Genomic DNA, 22,647 nt, shown 5'->3' with positions numbered 1-22,647 from the left:
AGAAAGTATCCACTTATTCCTCAGCTTATTTGTTTAAATCAGGAATGGTTGGTGAATTACATGGTTCTGATTTTGTGGGGTTTTTTTTCTTTGTTATATTAATATAGTGAATTATGTTATTATGTGCATAGCTTATTATCGACATATCTTGGTATCACTTTGTAAATCCCCTGGTAATGGATATATTGGTCTTTCCATATGCTTCTGGAGTCTTTGTTTGCTTTCATAATCATAAATAAGATTCTGTAATTTTCTTTTTGTGTATGCAGTTCTTTGTCAGTACTGAGTCATGCTGGCATTGTGAAAACAGTTTGGAAGCTGCCTTTCTGTATGCTCTGGCACTATTTGAAATAGCAGTGGGCTTATCTGTTTTTTGAAAGTTTGGTAGAATTTACCTATGAAACTTTCTGATTGTGATCCTTTTTTGGGAGTATTTTTCTTTTAATAATTTTCTCAAAATTTTCTTTGATAATTGGTTTATTCCCCCTCTTGGATCAGATTAAGTTATTCATTTTCCAGATTGTTTAGAATTGACTATTCTCTCATAAGTCTTGGGTCTTCCCTCTCGTTCTTATTTCTTTTTTTTTTCGAGACAAGATCTCGCTCTGTAGTGTGCTACCACTCCCAGCTAATTTTTAAGTTTTTTTTTTCTATAGACAGAGTCTCATTATGTTGCCCAGGCTGGTCTCTAACTCCAGGGCTTAAGTGATCTTCCTGACTTGGCCTCCCAAAGTATGGGGATTAGAGATGTGAGCCTCTACACCTGTAGGGCTAGGATTAGAGATGTGAGCCTCTACGCCCATCCCCTCTTATTTCTAATGATGTGTATTTGTGTTTTCTTCCTTTCTTTAAAGGTTTGTAATTTTTATTAATATTATTATTGTTTTGTCCCAAAGGACCAGTGCTTATATTTATCCATTCTAATGTGTTTTTGTTTAAAATCTATTAATATATGGTTTTATCTTCATTCTAATACTTGGATAGGCTTTATATTGTTTCTCCTAACTTTTTGAATACAGAATTAACTTATTTACATTCATTCTTAGCAGGCTATAGCTTTCTTATAAGCATTACTTTAGCTCTCTCATATGTTGTGATGTGCAATATTCTTGTTATGATTTTCTAGATGTTCCACAACTTTCATTTTGTTTTATAGTTTTGACTGGTTTGTTTTCAGGAAGCAGGTTTTTACTTTATTATTATTAATTTTTTATTGCAGGATGATTAGACAGTGTGATAAATTTATTTCTCCTCTCAAAAATGTATTGAGATTTTTCTTTGCGCCCTGTTATATATCAGCTAAAATGTTTCATGGGGTCTTGAAGTATATTATTAATTTTCAGTGTATAGAATTCAACATTTATCAATTAAATCTATCTTATTAATTATGTGATTTAGGTCATCTTTTTTTCTCTTAAGTCTACTTTCTAAAAACATACAGCTGGTTCCTGTTATTTGTGGTAGTTTTGTTGTATAAAGTCACTTTCAGCACAGAATTAGCAAATAGTGAATCATTGCTCCTAGGGGAAATACAAAATTAGGTTTCTGTGAGCCACTGGTAATGTTTTCGTCAGCTGATCAATACATGATCTTTTTAATGTGTTTCTGTTTAAAGATACTGTATTTAACGTATGATTCATTAGCATCGAACTCATAGGCAGTAGCACTTTGACTTATACTTGAATGAAGTTTATCTAATGTACATTTTTTCCTCCAAAAGTCATATTGCAGCCTTTTTGCATGTAGGAATGAACACTAAACATGTTGTGGGGAGGTCATTTTAAACACCACGTTACCAAAGCAAAAGTGCGAAAATGCAAAAAATGCAATAATGTGCCACATACATCATTTTGGTCAATGTCAGACTGCATATCCAGTGGTGGTCCCATGAGATTATGATACCGTATTTTTACTATATCTTTTCTTTTGAGATATGCTTAGATATACAAATACATAGCTATGGTGTTATAATTGCCTGCAGTGTTCAGTATAGTAACATGTTGTACAGGTTTGTAGCCAAGGAGCAATAGGCTATCTCCTATAGTCTAGGTTTGTAGTAGCCTATGCCATTTAGCTTTGTATAAGTACATACTATGATGTTTGCATGATGATGAAATCACCTGATGACACATTTCTCATGAGGCATCCATCATTAAGCAATGCATGACTGACTGTCACAGAAAGAACCCTTATTTAAAGTACACAAGTGGAAACAAGAAGGCAGAGTGGCTCATTGTTCAGCCTCAGCTGGGAATGTGTGTGTCAAGCAATTCAAAATATTTACTGCTCTGTGCGTCTCCACAAATGATGCCAAAAGTATCGTGAGTATTGATTTTTAGGGTTACAGATAAATTTTGGCAAGTAAGTGAATTTGCAAATATAGAATTAATGAATAATGAGGATTAACTGTATTTTATGTGGGACAGGAAAGATGAATTGAAATCACTGTTGTTTCTTATATTTTTTGTTGTATTTCCTAAAGTGTTTTCCTTTTGGCTTGTAATGCCATATTGAACCCTGCATGTAGTGAGTTAGCTGTGATTTCACCTCAACTGAGATCATCTCGTCATGAAGTTGCCACTTCACTCCCACTTTACGCTGCCCGCCTTGTTCACATCTCCTCATTTAGCCCTGGGTCTCCTTACTTCATGGTATCACAGAGCTTAGCAATGTTCTGGTCAACTATTCTTAGACCCAGAACTGCCATTCCAAGCATGAGGGACTGCTGTCATGTCCTATTGGGATTTATATATCAATTTTGGAGAGCTCTACAATACCTGAAACTCTTCTCACCTTTCTCCCTTAGCCAGGTCAAATATTTGTCATATTCATTAACTCTTCTTTATAGAAGAGTTTGTATGTTTGGGGGTTGGAACTGTTTTCTCATTTTATGGAAATTGTATTTTGTTTTTATTCTCTTATTACCTTTTGATTGGTTTAAGGGAAGATCAAGGCAAATTTGCTTTTATTTATATTTTATTTTATTTTTTGGAGACAGTCTCGCTCTGTTGCGAGGCTGGAGTGCAGTGGCGCCATCTCAGCTCAGTGCAACCTCTGCCTCCCGGGTTCAGGCGATTCTCCTGCCTCAGCCTCCCAAGTAGCTGGGATTATAGGGCACGTGCCACCACACCTAGCTAATTTTTGTAATTTTAGTAGAGACGGGGTTTCACCATGTTGGCCAGGATGGTCTCAATCCCTTGAACTCATGATCCACCCACCTCGGCCTCCCAAAGTGCTAGGATTACAGGCTTAAGCCACGGCGGCCCCCTATTCTATCTTAAGTCTCTATTCATTTTAGAGTTAGAATATTTGGTTAAGTCTCAACCTTGTCTTTTCTAAATGGATTCTTACCAAATTAAGAATGCATGGCATGTTCTTGGTCCTAAGGTGTTTATTCCTTCTTAGGCTTTCAATTGATATATTCTCCTTAATTCTTCCATTTCTTTCTTTCTTTTTTTTTTTTGGACAAGGTCTCACTCTGTCACCTAGGCTGAAGTGCAGTGGTGCAATCTCAGCTCACTGCAACAACTCCCCTCCCCGCTGCTTCCCCCAGGCTTGCACAATCCTCCCACCTCAGCCTCTCAAGTAGCTGGGACTACAGGCGCATGCCTTCACACCTGGCTAATTTTTTTGTTTGTTTGTTTGTTTTTGTATTTTTTGTAGAGACAGGGTCTCGCCATGTTGCCCAGGCTGGTCCCTAACTCCCGATCTCAAGCAATCCACCCACCTAGGCCTCCCAAAGTGCTGGGATTACAAGGTGTGAGCCGCCACAACCAGCCCTTAATTCTCTTTACCATATATTTGTGAGAGATTGTTGCTCATGTTTTTTCTGATTATAAAACTAGTTTTTTAGAAAAAGCGTAATATAGAAAATATGTAATACTCAAGAACAAAAAACAAAAGCACCCTAAAATTTTACTGCCCAGAAATAACAGCTATTTTTTGTAAGTTTTTTTCTTATTATTTCCTAGGAGCCAATTCTAAAAAGTAGCTCAAATTTCCTAGGAGCCAATTCTAAAAAGTAGCTCAAAGTAGCTCAGTAACAGTCTGTTACTGTCAAATATGGTATTGAATTAGGGATGATTGCCAGTATTCCTTCTAGTTCTGAAAATTTTGATTCTGTGAAATTTTGTTTTTCTTGGTAAATCTTTTCAGAGGGTCTCATGGGTAGTATGGTGGATTGATCTGACAGGATAATAAGTATTAAATTTGATTGGTGGGGATGTTCTCCTTTACACACATATGAGTATTTTTTATTTTTATTTTTATTTTTGAGACAGGGTCTCTCTTTGTCACCCAAGCTGGAGTGCAGTGGTGTGATCATAGCTCACACAGCCTCTATCTCTTAGGCTCAAGTGATCCTCCTGCCTCAGCCTCCTGTGTAGCTGGGACTACAGGTGTGCACCACCATGCCTGACTAATTTTTTTTTGTAAAGACAGGGTTTTGCGTGTTGCCCAGGCTTGTCTCGAAAGCTTGGGTGCAAGCGATCCTCCCGCCTCGACCTCCCAAAGTGCTGAGATTACAGGCGTGAGCCACTGTCAGCCTCCTTTATGTTCTTATAGTATGATTACTTCATGTCAATGCCTAAATTAATGATTTTTAGGATGATACATTATCTCCTTGTGTGTGCTTTCTCCTTCTTCTCCCCCTTAGGCTATGACCAGGGCCAGAGCGCTCAGATCTCAGTCAGAGGAGTCTGCCTCTGCCTTTAGTGCTGATGACCTTATGAGTATAGATTTAGCAGAACAGATGGCTAATGACTCTGATGATAGCATCTCAGCAGCAACCAACAAAGGAAGAGGCCGAGGAAGAGGTCGAAGAGGCGGAAGAGGGCAGAATTCAGCATCAAGAGGAGGGTCTCAAAGAGGAAGAGGTGAGCGCTGAGTTCAGTCCTGTGCATATTCACACTTGGCAGTTGAGTGGAAAATACAGAATTAGATCTCATCAGAGTTGAATTATAAGTTTTTATTTCTAAAACATGGTTCTTTAAAAAATCTATTTTTAGAATATATAAGACGGTCTTTCAGGCAGTTCTGACACGTGTCTTTTACTTAAATAAATTTTGAATGGCTACATGCACTTAGGGTTTTAATTGTTCTTAGCACATACCTTATAAAAGCTTCATTGTATTTGTCACATAGTACCTTTTGGGTACATTTAACGTCATATGTATTCTCACATGTACAAAGTAGTAGGCAAATATGAGTTGTTAAAGAAAATAGTTAGCTAAAAGCCTTTGGCAACAGGAGGAAAACTCCAGATCATACAATTATTATGTTTGTTACTGTCATAAGATACAAATACCCACATGCTTACCAAGTAGTCTTTATAATAAAGTCGATTTAAGAAGGAAAACTGCCCCCAATTTGATTTCTAAAACTAGTCATTAACATTGTCATCATTGTATTTACTGTGAGACTATTGTCATTAAATAGTTCATGCCAGTAGAAATTGGTCATTCAGTGACTTTCTCACACATTATGTCAATTCATCTCTAAAGATTTTTTAAAATTCTTTTTATTAAATATGCATCCATAGGAATTTTAAGCTGATGAAATGAATATTAATTTGGTTTAAAATCTCCAGGGAGAGAAATTCTCATCTTTTACTGATGATTATTTTCACTATTCTCATATTTACAAAATTTTTCCTTAAAAATTTTTATTTTTGTTTTTTAATTTTTTTTGAGATGGAGTCTTGTCTTTGCTCTGTTGCCCAGGCTGGAGTACAGTGGTGCGATTTCAGCTCACTGCAACTTCTGCCTCCCGGGTTCAAGCAATTCCCCTGGCTCAGCCTCCCAGGTAGCTGGGATTACAGGGACCCATCATCACGCCCAGTTAATTTTTGTATTTTTAGTAGAGATGGGGTTTCACCATGCTGGCCAGGCTAGTCTTGAACTCTTGACCTCAAGTGATCCTCCCGCCTCTGCCTCCCAAAATGCTAGGATTACAGGCGTGAGCTACCACGCCTGGCCTATTTCCTTACATTTTAATTGGATAAATTAAATTAGATAAACTAAAGTGTGGCCTAAAAGAATAGTCTCTGAAAATTGGTCAGACTCTAGATGTTTGTTCTTATATATATGTCTAGCTTTTTACAGACAAACTATTTGACATAGACTTATTTAACTTTCATTTTTTGTTGTTGTATGAAATAAACCTTAGCTGCTGATAGGCTTGTACGTTGACTGTTTATTTTTCTAACAGCAGACACTGGTCTGGAGACTTCTACGCGTAGCAGGAACTCAAAGACTGCTGTGTCAGCATCTAGAAATATGTCTATTATAGATGGTGAGTATAGACTGCAAGTGATTATTTATAAATTCCAACATTAGGAAGACCAAGGTAATCACCATTAGTAGCCCTTATTTGTGTTGCCATCATTGGAAAGTTAAAAGGGCAATTAGGATCACAGGATAAATTATTTTTTAAAAGATGTTTGCTATGCATTAGAGTTACTGAAGAGGGTAAGCTTTTAAAATTATGTTTTATAGTCCAGGCACGGTGGCTCGCACCTGTAATCCCAACACTTTGGGAGGCCGAGGCAGGCAGATCACAAGGTCAGGAGATCGAGACCAGCCTGGCCAACATGGTGAAACCCTGTCTACTGAAAATACAAAAATCAGCTGGGCGTGGTGGTGCATGCCTGTAGTCCCAGCTACTCAGGAAGCTGAGGCAGGAAAATCGCTTGAACCCAGGAGGTGGAGGTTGCAGTGAGCCAAGATTGTGCCACTGCACTCCAGCCTGGTGACAAAGTGAGACTCCGTCTCAAAAAAAAAAAAAAAAGACAAAACAAAACAACAAAAAAATTAGGTTTTATAATTTCTTACTTTCAGACAAATGTTGTTTCTGTTTGGTGGAGAGATCCTGGAAAGAGGAAAGTGAAGTAGTTGGTCGCTATATGGACAGTGGTCGAAAGAGAGAGGAGCTGTCTCTACTGTTTCCTTGCTTCCCCCATGCTGCCCTATCAGTCTCTGCTTGCCATATAGAGAAGTCATGTGACCTATACTTAAGAGAAATTATGGCTAGGCCCTTGGAATTAATTTCTGTATAATCCTATGGTCTAAAAATTGTCCTCAAGGGAATCTGTTTAACTGTTTTTGATATTGTAGATTATGAAATCAGCCTAAAATGTTAGTCATATTTACAAAAAGTATGCGTTAAGATAGGTGGTGATACTTTTTTCTACCTAGCGTTTAGAATATATTCATATGTATATTATTTATATTAGTTATTTGAGGTTGTTTCACTTTTATAACATTTATAAATATTAATTTATTAAATATTATAATGTTTATAATCTTATAGCTAGGATTAATTGTTGACAAACTGGGGAGCTGAACTAATTCTCAGAAGATGAAGTTTCTCAAGGGCAGCATAAACCGCATTTATGTCCAAAAAGACAGCTGCACAGATAGAGCTGTGAGAGGTATATGAGTTTAACAGCAACCCAGGTGAAAAAGACTTAGGTCAGTAAGAGTTATGCAGGCAGACCCAACTGTCCAAATCTATTGATGTCTTAAACAGTATTTAATGAGTCTTGCAGGGGTGTCCAAGGGAGAGAATACAGTCATGGGTTCTTAGTTTCTCTTTCTGGTTGGGCCAGTAAAAGCCCTTTTCTCATCCCTCTTTTCCTCGTATCACTAGCGACAGAAACTAAAAACCATGGCTTCAGGCTGCTAAAAGCCTAAAACAAAAGAAAATGGAACAAAAACAACAAAATGAGGTGGGTTGGACAAGCTTGCACAGCAAGGAATTCTCCCTATGTACTAAATTGGTCATAACTTGCCAAGAATACTGTACTCCTCTTTGGAATTATATTTCAAAGAGACTGTCAACTATATATGATCATTCAGAAGAGATACCAAATAATATAAAAAATGGTTGGCCAGGCACAGTGGCTCGTGCCTGTAATCCTACCACTTTGGGAGGCTGAGGCGGGTGGATTGCCTGAGCTCAGGAGTTCGAAACCAGCCTGGGCAACAAGGTAAAACCCTGTCCCCTACTAAAAATACAAAAAATTATCCGGGCATGGCAGCATGTACCTGTGGTCCCAGCTACTAGGGAAGCTGAGGCAGGAGAATACTTGAACCAGGGAGGCGAAGGTTGCAGTGAACTGAGATCATGCTACTGCACTGGGTGACAGAGCATCTCAAAAAAAAAAAAAAAGAGGTTGAAGAAACTTAGGATATCTAACCTGAGAAAGATTCAGATCTTTATGTAGATAATGTTCTATCATATAAAATGTGGAATGAATTAGATTTGATTTTAGTCCCAAAGGCAATGCTTTTTAATCTATTTTGGCTTATGGATTCTCTAAAAATCTGATGAAAGCTATGTCTTCTCTCCTTAAATAAGTACTCACATGCAGTTGCACCCAATTTCAAAGGGTTCAGCCACTCCCATGAAGCCCATTGTGTTCTCCAGCTTAAGAACTTCTGGCCCAATGGGAATGGATGGGTATAGCTAGACACATACTGATTTAAGTTTCTCATAGAATGGACCTAGAAGATTTAAGAACAACTGTGTTCCCCTGTTTTATGTGTGGGGGAACTAAGCCAAGCAGTTTTGCCCTGAGTTGATAAAACCACTAATAGTAGCAATAATGGCTAATATTTATGAAACTGCATGCCTCTTAACAGGTCTATGGAGCAGGTACTTACTATATTATTTGTTTACAGAAAAGGAAACTGAGGCTTTACAAAGATGGGTAGCTTACCCTAGATCTCATAACTTGTCAGTACCAGATCTGAGAATGATCTCACATTATCTGGACTCCACAACCAATAGCTGACCACTGTACTAATTTCCAGAACAAGATAAGATTAGAGACCTAGCTACTGGTTCTCCATAGAGGAATTTTTGCATTATACATAATAACCTATGTAATTAATGTAAAGATGGACTAATTTGCCTTGGAAGTAAGTATCACTCCATTAAAGGAATTTTCAACATTTATCAAATGACAGCTGATATTGAAGGAAAGATATAAAATCAGGTTGATTAAATGACTCAAACCTTACCAAAAAATTCCATTGCTATATTTTTACTCAGTATTATTTAGTACTTCAGAAGAGCCAGCTAAGATCCTTAGTTTTTTGCTTCACAAGCATGTTGTCTTTATTGCCATTTAGGAAATTGTGTCTGGAAAGATGCTGTTCCATTCTTGGTAGGTTTAATATAAAAGCAGAGAGGAAAAAAGAAAGAAAGAAAAGGCAGCCTGGAAAATTGTAAAGGATTCATGCTGAGTTCAACCTTGCATTCAGCAAATGACAGCTTTGTGACTTGAGACAACTCAGTCACTCTCCTAGTTTGTTTAGATATGATTGGGAATAATAACCTCTATTGTATTGGGTTATTCTGAAGATTAAATGATCAAAAAGCCTGGCATGTAGTAGGCATTCATCAAGTGTTATTAGTATTAAAAATGAGGAAACAGGAACATAGAAAAAGAGTGAATAAAATAATGAACACTTCCATGTTAAACCACCAAAATTGGTTAGCATGCAATCGACAGTCATAGATGTGGATTATCCACCTTTACCTTAGCCCAAATCGCCTTTTTTTGTCCTGTCTTGTTTTTGTTTTTGTTTTTTCTGCCCTGTGGAATCCAGTGTCCTGGCTTGTTTTATGTGACGTTTTCCTTGACTTCAGTGGGTAGACTTCATCACTTAAAGTGAGTCTTTGAGTTTCCATTGTAATTAAGAAATCAGTTATTAGTTAAGCTTGTTGGTTTTTGTTTTTTTAAAAAAAAAATGTTTTTCCCTCCACTTGCTGTTTTTGGTGTTCGGCAGTATCACTGTGATCAATCTAAAGACAGTATTCTTGTTTATCCTGCTTAGGATTTACTGGGCTTCATGAATCTCTGAACTGGTATCTTCCATGACTTCTAAAAAATCCTTAGCCATTATCCCTTCAGGTATTACCTCTATGCTATTCTTATTCTCCTTCCTTCTGAGTCTTCAGTTAAATATAAGACCTTTTTATTCTGTCCTCGCATGACTTGTATTTTCTGTTTTCTCTTTCTGTGCTACATTCTGAGTAATTATTTCTGATCACTTTTTTTTTTTTTTTTGAGACAGAGTCTCTCTCTGTCGCCTAGGCTGGAGTGCAGTGGCATCATCTTGGCTCACTGCATCCTCTGCCTCCTGGGTTCAAACAATTTTCCTGCCTTAGCCTGCTGAGTTGCTGGGATTACAGATGTGCACCCAGCCTATTTGGTTCTTTTAAAATATGCTCTGTCACCGCTGGGTACATGGCTCACGCCTGTAATCCCAGCACTTTGGGAGCCTGAGGCAGGCAGATCACGAGGTCAGAAGATCAAGACCATCCTGTCTAACACAGTGAAACCTTATCTCTACTAAAAATACAAAAAAAAAATTAGCCGGGTGTGGTGGTGAGTGCCTATAGTCCCAGCTACTCGGGAGGCTGAGGCAGGAGAATGGCATGAACCTGGGAGGCAGATCTTGCAATGAGCTGAGATCGTGCCACTGCACTCCAGCCTGGACTACAGAGTGAGACTCCGTCTCAAAAAAAAAAAAGAAAAAAAAAATCTAAAAGTTCTATACATCATTGTCAGCTGGCTTCATGTCATGATGTCATGTTAGCTTTAATTAAAATATGCTTTGTCACTTTTAATACTTTTTAGAAGTTTTCTGAAGATATTTTTAGGCCTGTTTTTAATTTTTCATGTGTACACAGTAAGGATTGTTTTTGTTATTTTGTATCTAATAACCTAGTGTCTGAATGTCTTTGGCCTCTTTCTGTTGTCTGTTTCTGTTGGTTCTCATTTATGGTGACTTATTTCCTTTCATGCTTTGTTATTTACTGTCCCTAGAAAATTATCAGCAGGAATAATTTGAGACCTTGGATGAAGCCATCTTCATCCAGAGAAGATTCATGTTTGTTTCTCTAGGTTTGTAGGGCACCACAGGTCTTAGACCACTTTAAGCTAAATTTGAGGGTTTCTTGGACCAATCAGGTGATACACGCTTGTAACTAAAATGCAGGTTCAGTCACTTGCTGCTTGCAAAGTCCAATTAACAAGAGCAAGGTGTGGTATAAAGAAAGTGACTTTTTATTCCAAAGCTAATTTAGGGGAAGAAATACAGGCTTCCTACCTTAAGGGTACTGCTTCCCCCTTTGCGGCAGAAAGTGGAGGCTTTTAAAGGGGACCTATCAGGAAGGGCATGCAGGGGAGGAAGCGAGCAAGTAGGGGGTCTGCGTGTTAGTTTTATCTACCAGGCAGTTGAATTGGCATCTTCATGGGAAGAAATAGGCTATAAAGGTGGCTGAAAACTCTTTAGGTTGGAGAGAGTTTCATACCAGGACTTTGGGTTGTAAATTGACTGGTATCTCTAGAGGCAGCCCCCTGGTGGGTGACAGTTTCACTCTGGAGCTTCCAAGCACATAATTAGATGAACTGCCCCTTTAGGGAGTGTCTGATGAAGAGGAAGTAATAGACTATAATTGCATTTCTAAAGAACTAAGTAGAAAGTGGGGGAAAGGAGAAAAGAGAAAAGAAGAGAGAGAAAAAAATAATTGAACTATCTCTTAGAAAAATGGGGTATTCAGTTACATGCTTATGAAATCCTGTTTACCTCTGCTTCTCTCTTTAACCACTGGGGCTCCACCTTAGGAAGGGAAATGCATCAGGGTTTTCACTTTGGGCAGGCTGTGGGATATGGTAGCCCTCTCTCTTTTTCTTCAGGATTCTCAAAACCAGTGTTAACATTTTCCCAATTGAAAAGGGAACTCAGGGAAAGGACTTAATGTACCTCTCTGAGTTCTAGCTTTTCTTCAGTTTTGGCCTGGTAATTCCTTGCTATGTGATCAGCTCTTCAATGCCATTGAGAATTTTTTTTTTTTTTTAATGTTTAAGGTACTAATTTGGATTGTTGTCAGCAGAAGTGAGTTTGAAGACAATGAGAGATCATGTTGTCTGAATAGCCTAGCCTGCAATGACTGTTACCCATTGACAACATAGAATAAAGCTTCTATTTGTGTAGAGAGGCTGGAGACCAGTTATGGTGCCCTAAAAGTTTTACAGATTGGCTTGACTAATTTTTTTAAGGAAACAGTATTCATCCATGAAAAGAGGCTATGTAAATAAACAAAATACGAAACGTCAGATTTCCTGAATTATGTTGTAGGCAAAAATCTTATTATGGTACATTTTGCAGCAGAGCATGATGGTTAAGAATGCAGGCTCTGAAATCAGGCCCCTTGGGTCAGCCATAGCCAGCTCTTTACTGCTGGCTCAGCACCCTTGCACTGTAAGTGCTGTGAGAAAGGGGTCTGCATCGTTCCTGCTCATCACTGTATCCACTATGCTTGGCACATAACATAGTAGATGCTTGTTAAATACTTGACAATGACCCAGTAAAAATTACTTAGAGATTGTGTAGCATAAGGGTTAAAACCATGGTTCTAAAGTCAGGAAGATCTTGTTTTGGATCCTGACTTCTCAATTTTACTAGTTGTGTGTCCTCCAGCAAATACGTTAAGTTTTTCATCTTTAGGAGTGAGTGTTCTCATCTGTAGGATGGGACAATGATTGTGTCTTCCTCATTGCATTATTCTGAGGATTAATGAGAACATGTATGTGAAGTACCAGGCAGTGTCTATGCATATTAAGCCCTCAGTAAGTGCAAACTGGTGTTATTCTACAAGCATCAGATCTGTTAGCTATAAAATTGACAATGTTATACTGACTTCAGAGTAATTATATTAAATGAGCTTAAGTGTTTACAGTACTGATCACAGCACCTGGTAAAAATGTGATAGATGATAGCTGCTATTAGTATTAGTGGTAGTGTTTTGCAATAAGGTTATAAAGATGAATGATGTGAATCATTGGTCTAAATTTGTCTTTTATCTAATTGATTTGATATAATGGTTTTGCTAACTTAACTGATTACCTTCAGTACTGGGCTTTTTTTTGAAAAATGAACTGATTTTTAAAGTATAAATTTGTAAAACATTTTTATCAGGTTGGATTTGGTGTTTTTTTTTTTTTTTTTTTTAAGCCTCTGACAGAATACCTGTGGAGTAGTAACTATACTTGTCATCACTTTGGAACAGAAGCAACAAACTCAGACTGTAACTTCTAGATCCCTGTTTTAAATGAAGGAGTGAAGAGATAAATAAAGGTCAAATTCTCTTATAACAAGGTCCATGGAGTACGGAAATTCATGTGCTGCAATTTTATTGGAAAAGATAGAAATTACACTTACAGCCACAGGAGTTGTAAATAAGAGTTGACAGCCCAGATTTTTCCATTGAAGTTAGTCAGCAGAGGATAGTGACTAAGTGAATGAAAGTACCTCTGAAGCCACTGCCTTTACATTTCACTTATACCACTGTGGGTACCACTGCTGCTACTGTGTTTGCTACCACAAATAGCTACATGTATTTGAATGCTTTCTATCTGCTAGACACTTCTTACCCTCTCAACAGTTTTCTGCATGAAGTATTAACATTGTTTTACAGGTGAGGAAATTGAGTCTTAAAGAAGCCAAGGAGATTGGCCATAGTCAAGCTAGTAAGTCAAAATGAGTCTAACTCCAAAACCAGAGCTTTTAACCATCACACCGTATTGTCTTCCTAACAGAACATAGTGCTTAGTTTTCTGATAAAATTATTTCACAAACATTCACTCATCTTTTGCCTTCCACTGGGATAAAAAGAAACATATCTTGTTTTCTAGGATCTCAGAGCTAGAGGAGTCACTGAATAAATATTGAACAGAAATATTCTTTGAAATCATCATGATCTCTGGCCTTTTTATTCAGTCGCTGTGTCTAGCCTTTTGAGTAGAGTAGGATGTGAAACCAGTAACTGAGTAAAGCAGATAAGAATATTGTTTCTGCCTCTCATTTCTCCTCTTAGATATTACAAGTTTGGAGATAGAACCTAGAATAGGAAACATGTACAAACACAATAAATTTAGGTTAGATAGAAAGATTCATTAGTTTTGTGACTAGGAGAATTTTGGACTTTGCAGGATTTTTTGAGTATTTCTTTGTTTTTCTGTGCCCTATTTAGTTTATGAGTCATCTTGGGGAAGATATTTTTAATATCAGCAAACTGGTAAGGCGTAGGAGAAAATAAACCTAAATTAGATGTTTGAAATTTATTATAGGTTTTTGTTTTGTTTTGTTGAGACAGAGTTTTGCTCTGTTGCCCAGGCTGGAGCACAGTGGCACAATCTCGGCTCACTGCAACCTCTGCCCCCTGGGTTCAAGCGATTCTCCTGGCTCAGCCTCCCGAGTAACTGGGATTACAGGCACCTGCCACCATGCCTGGCTAATTTTTGTATATATTTTTAGTAGAGTTGGGGTTTCACCATGTTGGCCAACCTGGTCTTGAACTCCTGACCTCAAGTGATCCACCCGCCTCGGCCTCCCAAAGCGCTGGGATTACAGGTGTGAGCCACTATGCCTGGCTTTATTGTAGGTTTTGATGTCAAGGAAAAAGAAAGGGAAAGATAAAGAGCTAGCTAAACTTCAAGGATCTAACCAAGTTTAAAAGGAAAAGAGGTGTGGATACAAAGGAATTTTTATCATAGAATAAAATATATGCTTTTTTCTGAAATTCTCCTCTGGAATATTTCTTAGATATTGAATATGGCTACTAAGGTAGAGGAAAATGAGAAACTACTGGAACCCGATGGCTCCTAATGTAGCAACAGGGATAAAGGTGTCATCAACAACAAAGAAGGGATTCAGAGGCTTTCCTTCAATACATCTGTAGGTCATTTGGTTAGGTGATTAGATTTTATCCTTCAGGTATTTTTCTATGAAATATTTTTAGTGTGTGCGTATTTATAAACACAACAGTATTCAAATAAGCTGGGAAATAATGAGACTGACAGTTGAGCCTTGAGTTATGTGTACCTATAATTCTCTCTCCCTTTAGATTTTAAAAAATATCAAATAGTTTTATAATTAGGCAGCATGCAGTTTTGCAGATAGGACTCAGAAAGTCTTTAGCTAAAGAAGTATACAAGTTTTTCTAAATTATTTTAAGAATAACATAATGCACATTTCATCTTTTTCATTCTAGCCTTTAAATCTACAAGACAGCAGCCTTCCCGAAATGTCACTACTAAGAATTATTCAGAGGTAAGAAAAAAAGTTTTATAGTTGTGTATTAATAATTTATGTTTTCTGCATTATAAATTGTCAACTCTCTGATTTACAAAGTAAATAAAAGAAGAACAATTATGGAACATTAAAGCTGGAAGGAGCTTTACCAGTTATCTCTAGGGCTTCTAGGATTTGATTTTTTTTTTTCTTGGTTGCTCTCTTTGTTTAAATAATGGTTATTATAGAAATCCATAAATGTTATGTATACAGTAATGTTTTCAAGGATAACAGTGTTGAACCAAAAGAGCTCATGCATGGAATACTAATATTGAAGGTGAGTTCAATGGATATAGAGGTTTTATCTATACCGGGTTTCCTTTTGTTACTTACCTTCCCAAAATACTAGCTGTGCCTTAACAGCTGATGGTAGACTTAAGATGAATGAAAAGGCTGGAGTCCAGTGATCCATGTGGTTTGCCCTAGGTTTAGCCTGGGCCTTCTGCTCTTCCTTTGGATTCCAAGAAGAGTCCAATATGGGCTTGACACTCCTATTACTTCACTTTCAAAACTGTATCTTAACTCCTGAGCCAATACTCTTCCCTCTACATCAGGGTTTCTCCATAATGGCACCGTTGACATTGAGGACCAGATAATTTGTTGTGAGGGATTGTCCTGTGCATTGTAGGATATTTAACTGCATCCTTAGTCTCAGGGGCTGTTCGTTCAGTATTTGGTCTTTGGCTTCATCCTCATCTGTACTTAAGTTAGATGAACATATGGCAAATGTGTGTATCAAATGTCAAGATGACAGAAAATGTAGAGAAATAGTATTTTGGATGATAGAATCAACAGTCAGAAATATCTTTATTGAGTCTTAACATTAACAAATGGTATTTAAGAGGGACAGATTTAACAGAAAGATACCTAGTATTTCCCACATGGTCTGATACCTCATTTAAAGCTGGAGATGGAACACTGATGGTCTCACCTCTCATAAGAAACCAAGAGGAAAGTCACAGGGTCTGCATACGAGCCTATGCAAGTCATTCACCAATGTAACTGGGTTTCCTTAGGTGCTCAGGTTCCTGGGATGACCAGGAGAGAGGTGAGCAAAAAGTAACATTTGTGAATGCAGAGGGACATTGGAGGGAGGTCAGACTGAGTGTTAGTTTTAATGGTTATAGCTTTCTGTCTCCTTTTTTGTGGCTCATATATAACTAAGATTTAATCGTTTAATTCATTTCTTCATTTTCATGTTTATTCAGAGAGTCAATTCTCACAAAAACCATTTGTTGCTTTGTTTCCTTGCCAGGTGATTGAGGTAGATGAATCAGATGAGGAAGAAGACATTTTTCCTACCACTTCAAAGACAGATCAAAGGTAGGTGCAGTGATATTCTGCAAAAAGAAACATCTGAAAAAAAATTTTAAATTATCCAAAATTCCATAGTTACACATTTTTCTATGCCATATAAGTTTAACAGACTTACTTTCAACTAGTAAAGTATATAGAGGAATGAAAACAGACCAAGGGCTAGTTTATAGAGTTGATGCAGCATTAGTAAAAGGATTTTCAGTGAAAATTGAAATAGCCTGTAATTTTTTTTCCTTTTGACTTTATTAGTGCTTTTCTTTTTATTTATTTATTTATTTATTTTTTGAGACAGTGCCTCACTCTGTCACCTAGACTGGAGTGCAGTAATGTGATCTTGGCTCACTGCAACCTCCACCTCCTGGGCTCAAGCAATTCTCCCACCTCAGCCACCTGAATAGTTGGGATTACAGATGTGCACCACCACACCCGGCTAATTTTTTGTATTTTTGGTAGACACAGGATTTTGCATTGTTGCCCAGGCTGGTCTGGAACTCTGGAGCTCAGGCAATCCATCCACCTCGACCTCCCAAAGTGCTTGGATTACAGACATGAGCCACCGCGCTTGGCCTCAGTGCTTTTCTTAATGGAAGACTATGTTCTTTCCAAATAACAGAAAATAATTTTGTATTTTGCTAACATTTGATTTCAGCTTTTTGTCATTGTCTTATTTTTATATTCTTAACTACACATGGTGCTGTACTAAACACCAAAAAGGGGATCACACAGAGTCACTCTGTCTTCAGAGGACTTGCATGCTCTTCCTGTGTGTTGTGGGATTTTTGGCCTATTGCTGTTAAGCTTGACTTGATTCACTATTACCATTTGCTTTTATACATTAACATTTTGGTTGAATACTGCAAAGCTCGACTAATGAGAGTTTCTACTTAATAAAGTAATCAACTGCCTTATTTTGTACTTATTTTCTGTTTGAGCATTATATTAGGTCTGATGAGAGAGGGGCATAGCAAATGCTTTAATATGGCCTCTGTCTTCAGGTAACTTCAGTTGTAGTGGAAAAGAGAAATGAACATATTTGAATTCATCAAAGAATGATTTAGTACATAATTAGGTGTAGAATTTTATATTACAGACCCATAAGCGTGAGTGCTTGTGGGCTGGTGAAAAAAGGAACAAGGAATGTGGGCTAGAAGAAGCAGCTTCATGGAGGGAGTAAAACTGACCTGAGGTTTCAAAGATAAGATTTGGTTTAGTAGGGTGGAGGATGGTGGTCCCAGCTGAGAGTAAGGGCATGAGCAGGAACTCCAGAAAGAAGGGTGATTGAGGAAAAACCTTATATTAGTGTTTCTCCAGCTTTTTTTTCATGATCTCAGCCATTTCTTGATTATCCAAGGAGAAGAATTAAGTAACTTAGATGTAATTCAATTTCTCCCTAACATTAGAAATTAAATACTTAAAGAATGAAATTTTTGGGGTAGGGTTGAGTTTGAGAGGGCCAAAAACTATTGTAATAGCTACGATTTTTCATCCCACTCTATCCCCTGGAGCCAATTTTTGTTTTTTGTGATATTGACCCCACTGAGAATATAAACTCTATGTGACTTAAAGGTTAATGTTAGAACAAGTGTAAGTATAGTTCCATGTTCACTTATTAGGTCCTTTAAACATCATGCTAGGTTCTGGGGATAGAAAGATAAAAGAAATGTTTCTTCCTTCAGAGAATTTACACTTTAGTGGTATGCTAATTACAGGGCACTGCTAATCCACCAAGATAAATGTTTTATTCAGGTGTAACGAAATCTAAGGGATGTGCCAATATCTTCCTGGGAAAGGTCACTGAAGGTTTTACAAAGAAGATAGGTGACATCTGAGCTGGTGATCAGCCGATCAGTTAGCATGCATTAAAGGAAATGATCTGGTGTAGAGAGAAGAAACAGTGGCACAGGACACAGGCATCTACTTTGAAGGATGGTCAGGGAAAGCCTCTGAGGAGGCTACATTTAAGCCGAAATTTTAATAAGGGAAACGTGGCCTTGCGTAAAGCAGAGGGACAAGTGCATGCAGCCTGTATTAGTCCATTTTCTTGCTGCTGATAAAGAGACTGGGCAATTACAAATCAAAGAGGTTTAATGGACTCACATTTCTACGTAGCTGGGGAGGCTTCACAATCATGGCAGAAGGTGAAAGACATGTCTCACATGGCGGCAGACAAGAGAAAAAGAGCCAAGTGAAAAAGATTTCCCCTTATAAAACCATCAGATCTTGTGAGACTTATTCACTACCATGAGAATAGTATGGGGGAGCTGCCCCTGTGATTCAATTATCTCCCACCAGGTCCCTCCCAGAATACTTAGGAATTATGGGATCTACACTTCAAGATGAGATTTGGGTAGGGACACAGCCAAACCATATCACAGTCTATTGAAGAAGCAGGTTTAATAATGTTATTTAGGAGCCAGTGACTCAAGTGTGGTGGAAAAGGAGGTGGTTTGAGATGAGAATAGAAAAGAGAGGCAGGGTAAATCATACTGCAGGAGCAGGTGAGCACTACAAAGGTTTTGAATGTCCTTATAAATGCAGTGGGAATTCACAGAAGGATTTTAAGAGAGGAGTGGCACCTTCTGATTTACATTTACAAAGGATCACTGTGGTTGCAGAACAAGTGTAAATAAACTTAGCTGAAAGGAGGGTGCTGCAGGGAGTTTGAGCTAAGAGAGATGATGGAGGCTTGCACAGGCTAGTGGTAGGTGTAATGGAGAAATCAGATGGTTTCAGGATATATTTTGAAGATAGACATGACAAAACTTGAGTATGGATTAAATATTTGGAATGAGGGAAAATAAGGAATCAAGATTGATTTTCTGGTTTCTTGCTTGAGCATTCACATTGTGCCATATATTGAGAAGGGCATAAAAGAAGAAAGAACAGATGTGTTGTAGGGAATGATAGGCATATAATTAAAAGTTCCACTGTAGATATGAAAAGTTTGAGATGCCTAGAAACTTACACGAAGGGAGGTTATAGGCAACTGAATGTGTGAATTCAGAACTCAGATGAGGGGTTTGAAATGATACTTAGATTTACCTCTGGACAGCATGCAGATGGTACTTAAAACCGTGGGGATGGATAGGATCACCTCAAAAAAGAAGGCAGAGCAGAAGAGGGTTTGTTTTCCTAGCCTGCAGTTTTAACCTTACCCAACCTTTGGGTAGAGTAGAAAAAAACAATAAAGACATGAGAAAAGTCCAGGAGAGTATAAAGTTGCAGAAGGCCATACTGGCCTTTATAGGAGTAAAAAATACCAAGATGGGCACAGATGCAAGTCAGTTTCTATGTTTATGGTAAGTAGTGGAGGGACTTATTTTAGCTCATGAAGGTTTACTTGAATTTCTCAGGACTCCTTTGATTCCAGCTGATAGAAACCTAACTCAGATTCTCTTACAGAAAAGGAGATGTATCGGAAGATTATCAGGATACCTCAGGTTTTGGAAGGAAGTCCTTGTTTGGTTGTTGTTGTCTTTGTAAATTGAAGCACACACAAATCAGATCTAGCTTTCTAAGTTTTTTTTTTTTTTCCCCCAGAAATGGGTCAAAATACTATTTTGATATTTTTTATATATGCTTAAGGATATTAAAGAAAAAATAGTTTGCTTTTGTTATCACAGTAGATTGTTTACTCTTTAGCTGTATAAATGTCTGCCGACTTCTTTAGACATGAAATAGTAATATAACTCACCGTTGTTTGGCACTTCCTATGTGCCAGACACTGCTCTGAGCATTTTACATGTGAGTTAGCTTGTGTGGTGCTCACAGCTTCCCCAGGAGATAGAGTATAGTTATAACTTTATCATCCCCATTTTGCAGATGAAGTATGAAGCACAGTGGCTAAGTAACTTACCTAAGGTCACCCAACTAGTCATACAAGCAAGGCATTCTGACCCCAAACTCATCTCTGTTGTTGCTGCTTGGTATGGTAACTAACTTCTCTGACTATTGTGCAAGCAATAAGAATCATTTAAGTTTTCAGAGGCTGTTTAAAATTTTAGAGGCAATTTCCAAAATTGACATTTTGGAAACACATCAGAAATCAGCTTTGGCAGATTGGTGTTTCTAATTACAGCATCAAAATGATAATTTAGACTGTTTTGCAGAATTTTTTAGTAATTGCAGGTTATGCATGGTGTTTTATTTATAATTTAAACTATTTAAGCTCTGCCATCTACTAGAGTGGACCTTGATAAATGTGCTGATCTGCTACCTCTGAACCTTAGTTACTCTTCAAGTTTGCCTGATAAATCCTTCTGTCCTTTCCTTTTAAAGGACCTGCGAATTTTTCTATTTACTTCTGACATAAGATCTCATGATTCTCATTCTTTTATGCAGATAAGACCTTTGGACATATTTCTTTTGCTATAATGACATCCCAAAGCATGTTAATAAAATTGTAGACTAAGAATTTATAAACACTGCTTTTACTGAAGACAGGAATCAGCAGACTTTTTCTTAACGGGCCAGATAGGAATTATTTTAGGCTTGGCAGGTCAAGAGGCAAAACCAGGGATATTATATAGGTAGACACTTGTATAACCATTTAAGATGTAACCATTTCAAAATGTGAAAACCATTCTTAGCTTATAGGCCATAAAAAAAAAAAAAACATGGTGCTGGGCTAAATTTGCTTACTAGCCCCGATCTAAAATGACTTAAATTTCTTATTAGTTAAAAGGCATAGGAATTTACTGCAAGTTAAGCTTTATAAGAGTAGGAATCAGCTGGGCGTGGTGGCTCACGCCTGTAATCCTAGCACTTTGGGAGGCTGAGGTGGGCGGATCACGAGGTCAAGAGATAGAGACCATCCTTGCCAACATGGTGAAACCCCGTCTCTACTAAAAATACAAAAATTAGCTGGGCCTGGTGGCATACTCAGGAGGCTGATGGAGAAGAATCACTTGAACCGGGAGGTGGAGCTTGCAGTGAGCTGAGATCATGCCACTGCACTCCAGCCTGGAGACAGAGCAAGACTCTGTCTCAAAAAAAAAAAAAAAAAAAAAAGGAGTAAAAAGAGTAGGAATTACGATTTTCTTATTAACTGAGATTTGAGTAGAAAATATTTCAATGTTCCCATGGTTTTCAGAAATGGAAGATGGTAATGGATACATTTTTGTATGATAAGTACTATAATAATGTAAGTAAGCATCGTTGTAGTACTTAATGTGTGTCAGGCACTGTTCTAAGTGTTTAAGCATATTAACACATTTAGTCTTTGTAAAATTATTATCCCCATTTTACAGATGAGGAAATTGAAGCACAGAGAAGTTAAGTAACTTGCTCAAAGCCACACAGGTAGTAAAGGGCAAAACCAGAATTCAAACCTCAGCCCCAGAGTCCTTTTCCTTGTAGTTTTATTGCCTCTGATGTAGATTTTAAGGGAACTGTGTGTTATTTATATTCATGGCAGCTGCTAGACTGAAAAACTTAGCCAGAAAGGCACACTTGATGAATCATGTAGTTCATTGTGTTCGTTTTTGTTTTTGTTTTGCCTCAGGTGGTCCAGCACATCATCCAGCAAAATCATGTCCCAGAGCCAAGTATCGAAAGGGGTTGATTTTGAATCAAGTGAGGTAAATAAGTAATATTGTTAAATTTTAATTAATTTTTAACTTTATAAAGTTTAAATAGAGACTGCTAGCTAGTTGCTGAACTTTTTTTTTTTGATAAATAACTTCATCTTTTAGGTTCAGGGAGTACATGTGCAGGTTTGTTACATGGGAATTGCATGATGCTGAGGTTTGGTACAGATCTTATCACCCAGGTAGTGAGCAGCAGACAGTTTTCCAACACACATCCTACTGTCAGCCTCCCCTCTCTAGTAGTTCCCAGTGTCTGTTGCTCCCATCTTCATGTCCATGTGAACTCAGAGTTTAGCTCCCACTTATAAGTGAGGATAAGTGAGGACATGTAGTGTTTGGTTTTCTGTTCCCGTGTGAATTTGCTTAGGATAGTGGCCTCCAGCTGCAAAGAACATAATTTTGTTCTTTTTCATGGCTGCATAGTGTTCTGTGTTATGTATGTACCACCATTTTCTTTATCCAGTCCATATTGGTAGGAACTTAAGTTGATTCCATATCTTTGCTATTGTAAGTAAGTGCTGCAGTAAACATGAGTGCATGTGTCTTTTGGTAGAATGATTTCTTTTCCTTTGATGATATAGCCAGTAATGGGATTG

At 37.7% G+C, this 22,647-nt stretch overlaps 1 protein-coding gene across 5 annotated transcripts in view; it reads left to right on the top strand.

Moving 5' to 3' along the window:
• The window catches only part of MRE11 (MRE11 homolog, double strand break repair nuclease), a 77,972-nt gene that overhangs the window by 46,234 nt on the left and 9,091 nt on the right, over positions 1-22,647 (top strand). For 3 of the 5 annotated variants that reach the window (XM_005579376.4, XM_045371157.2, XM_005579375.4), the window contains exons 15-19: positions 4,655-4,874; positions 6,208-6,291; positions 15,067-15,125; positions 16,402-16,469; positions 21,967-22,042. In XM_005579376.4, coding sequence (XP_005579433.2) covers positions 4,655-4,874; positions 6,208-6,291; positions 15,067-15,125; positions 16,402-16,469; positions 21,967-22,042 — 507 coding nt within the window. The remainder of the gene's footprint in view (positions 1-4,654; positions 4,875-6,207; positions 6,292-15,066; positions 15,126-16,401; positions 16,470-21,966; positions 22,043-22,647) is intronic. The other 2 variants (XM_074015085.1, XM_005579378.4) reach the window with 1 other exon arrangement.

This window comes from Macaca fascicularis, chromosome 14 (assembly GCF_037993035.2).
Source record: "Macaca fascicularis isolate 582-1 chromosome 14, T2T-MFA8v1.1".
Taxonomy (NCBI): Eukaryota; Metazoa; Chordata; class Mammalia; order Primates; family Cercopithecidae; genus Macaca; species Macaca fascicularis.
This window is presented reverse-complemented; position numbering and strand designations above follow the sequence as displayed.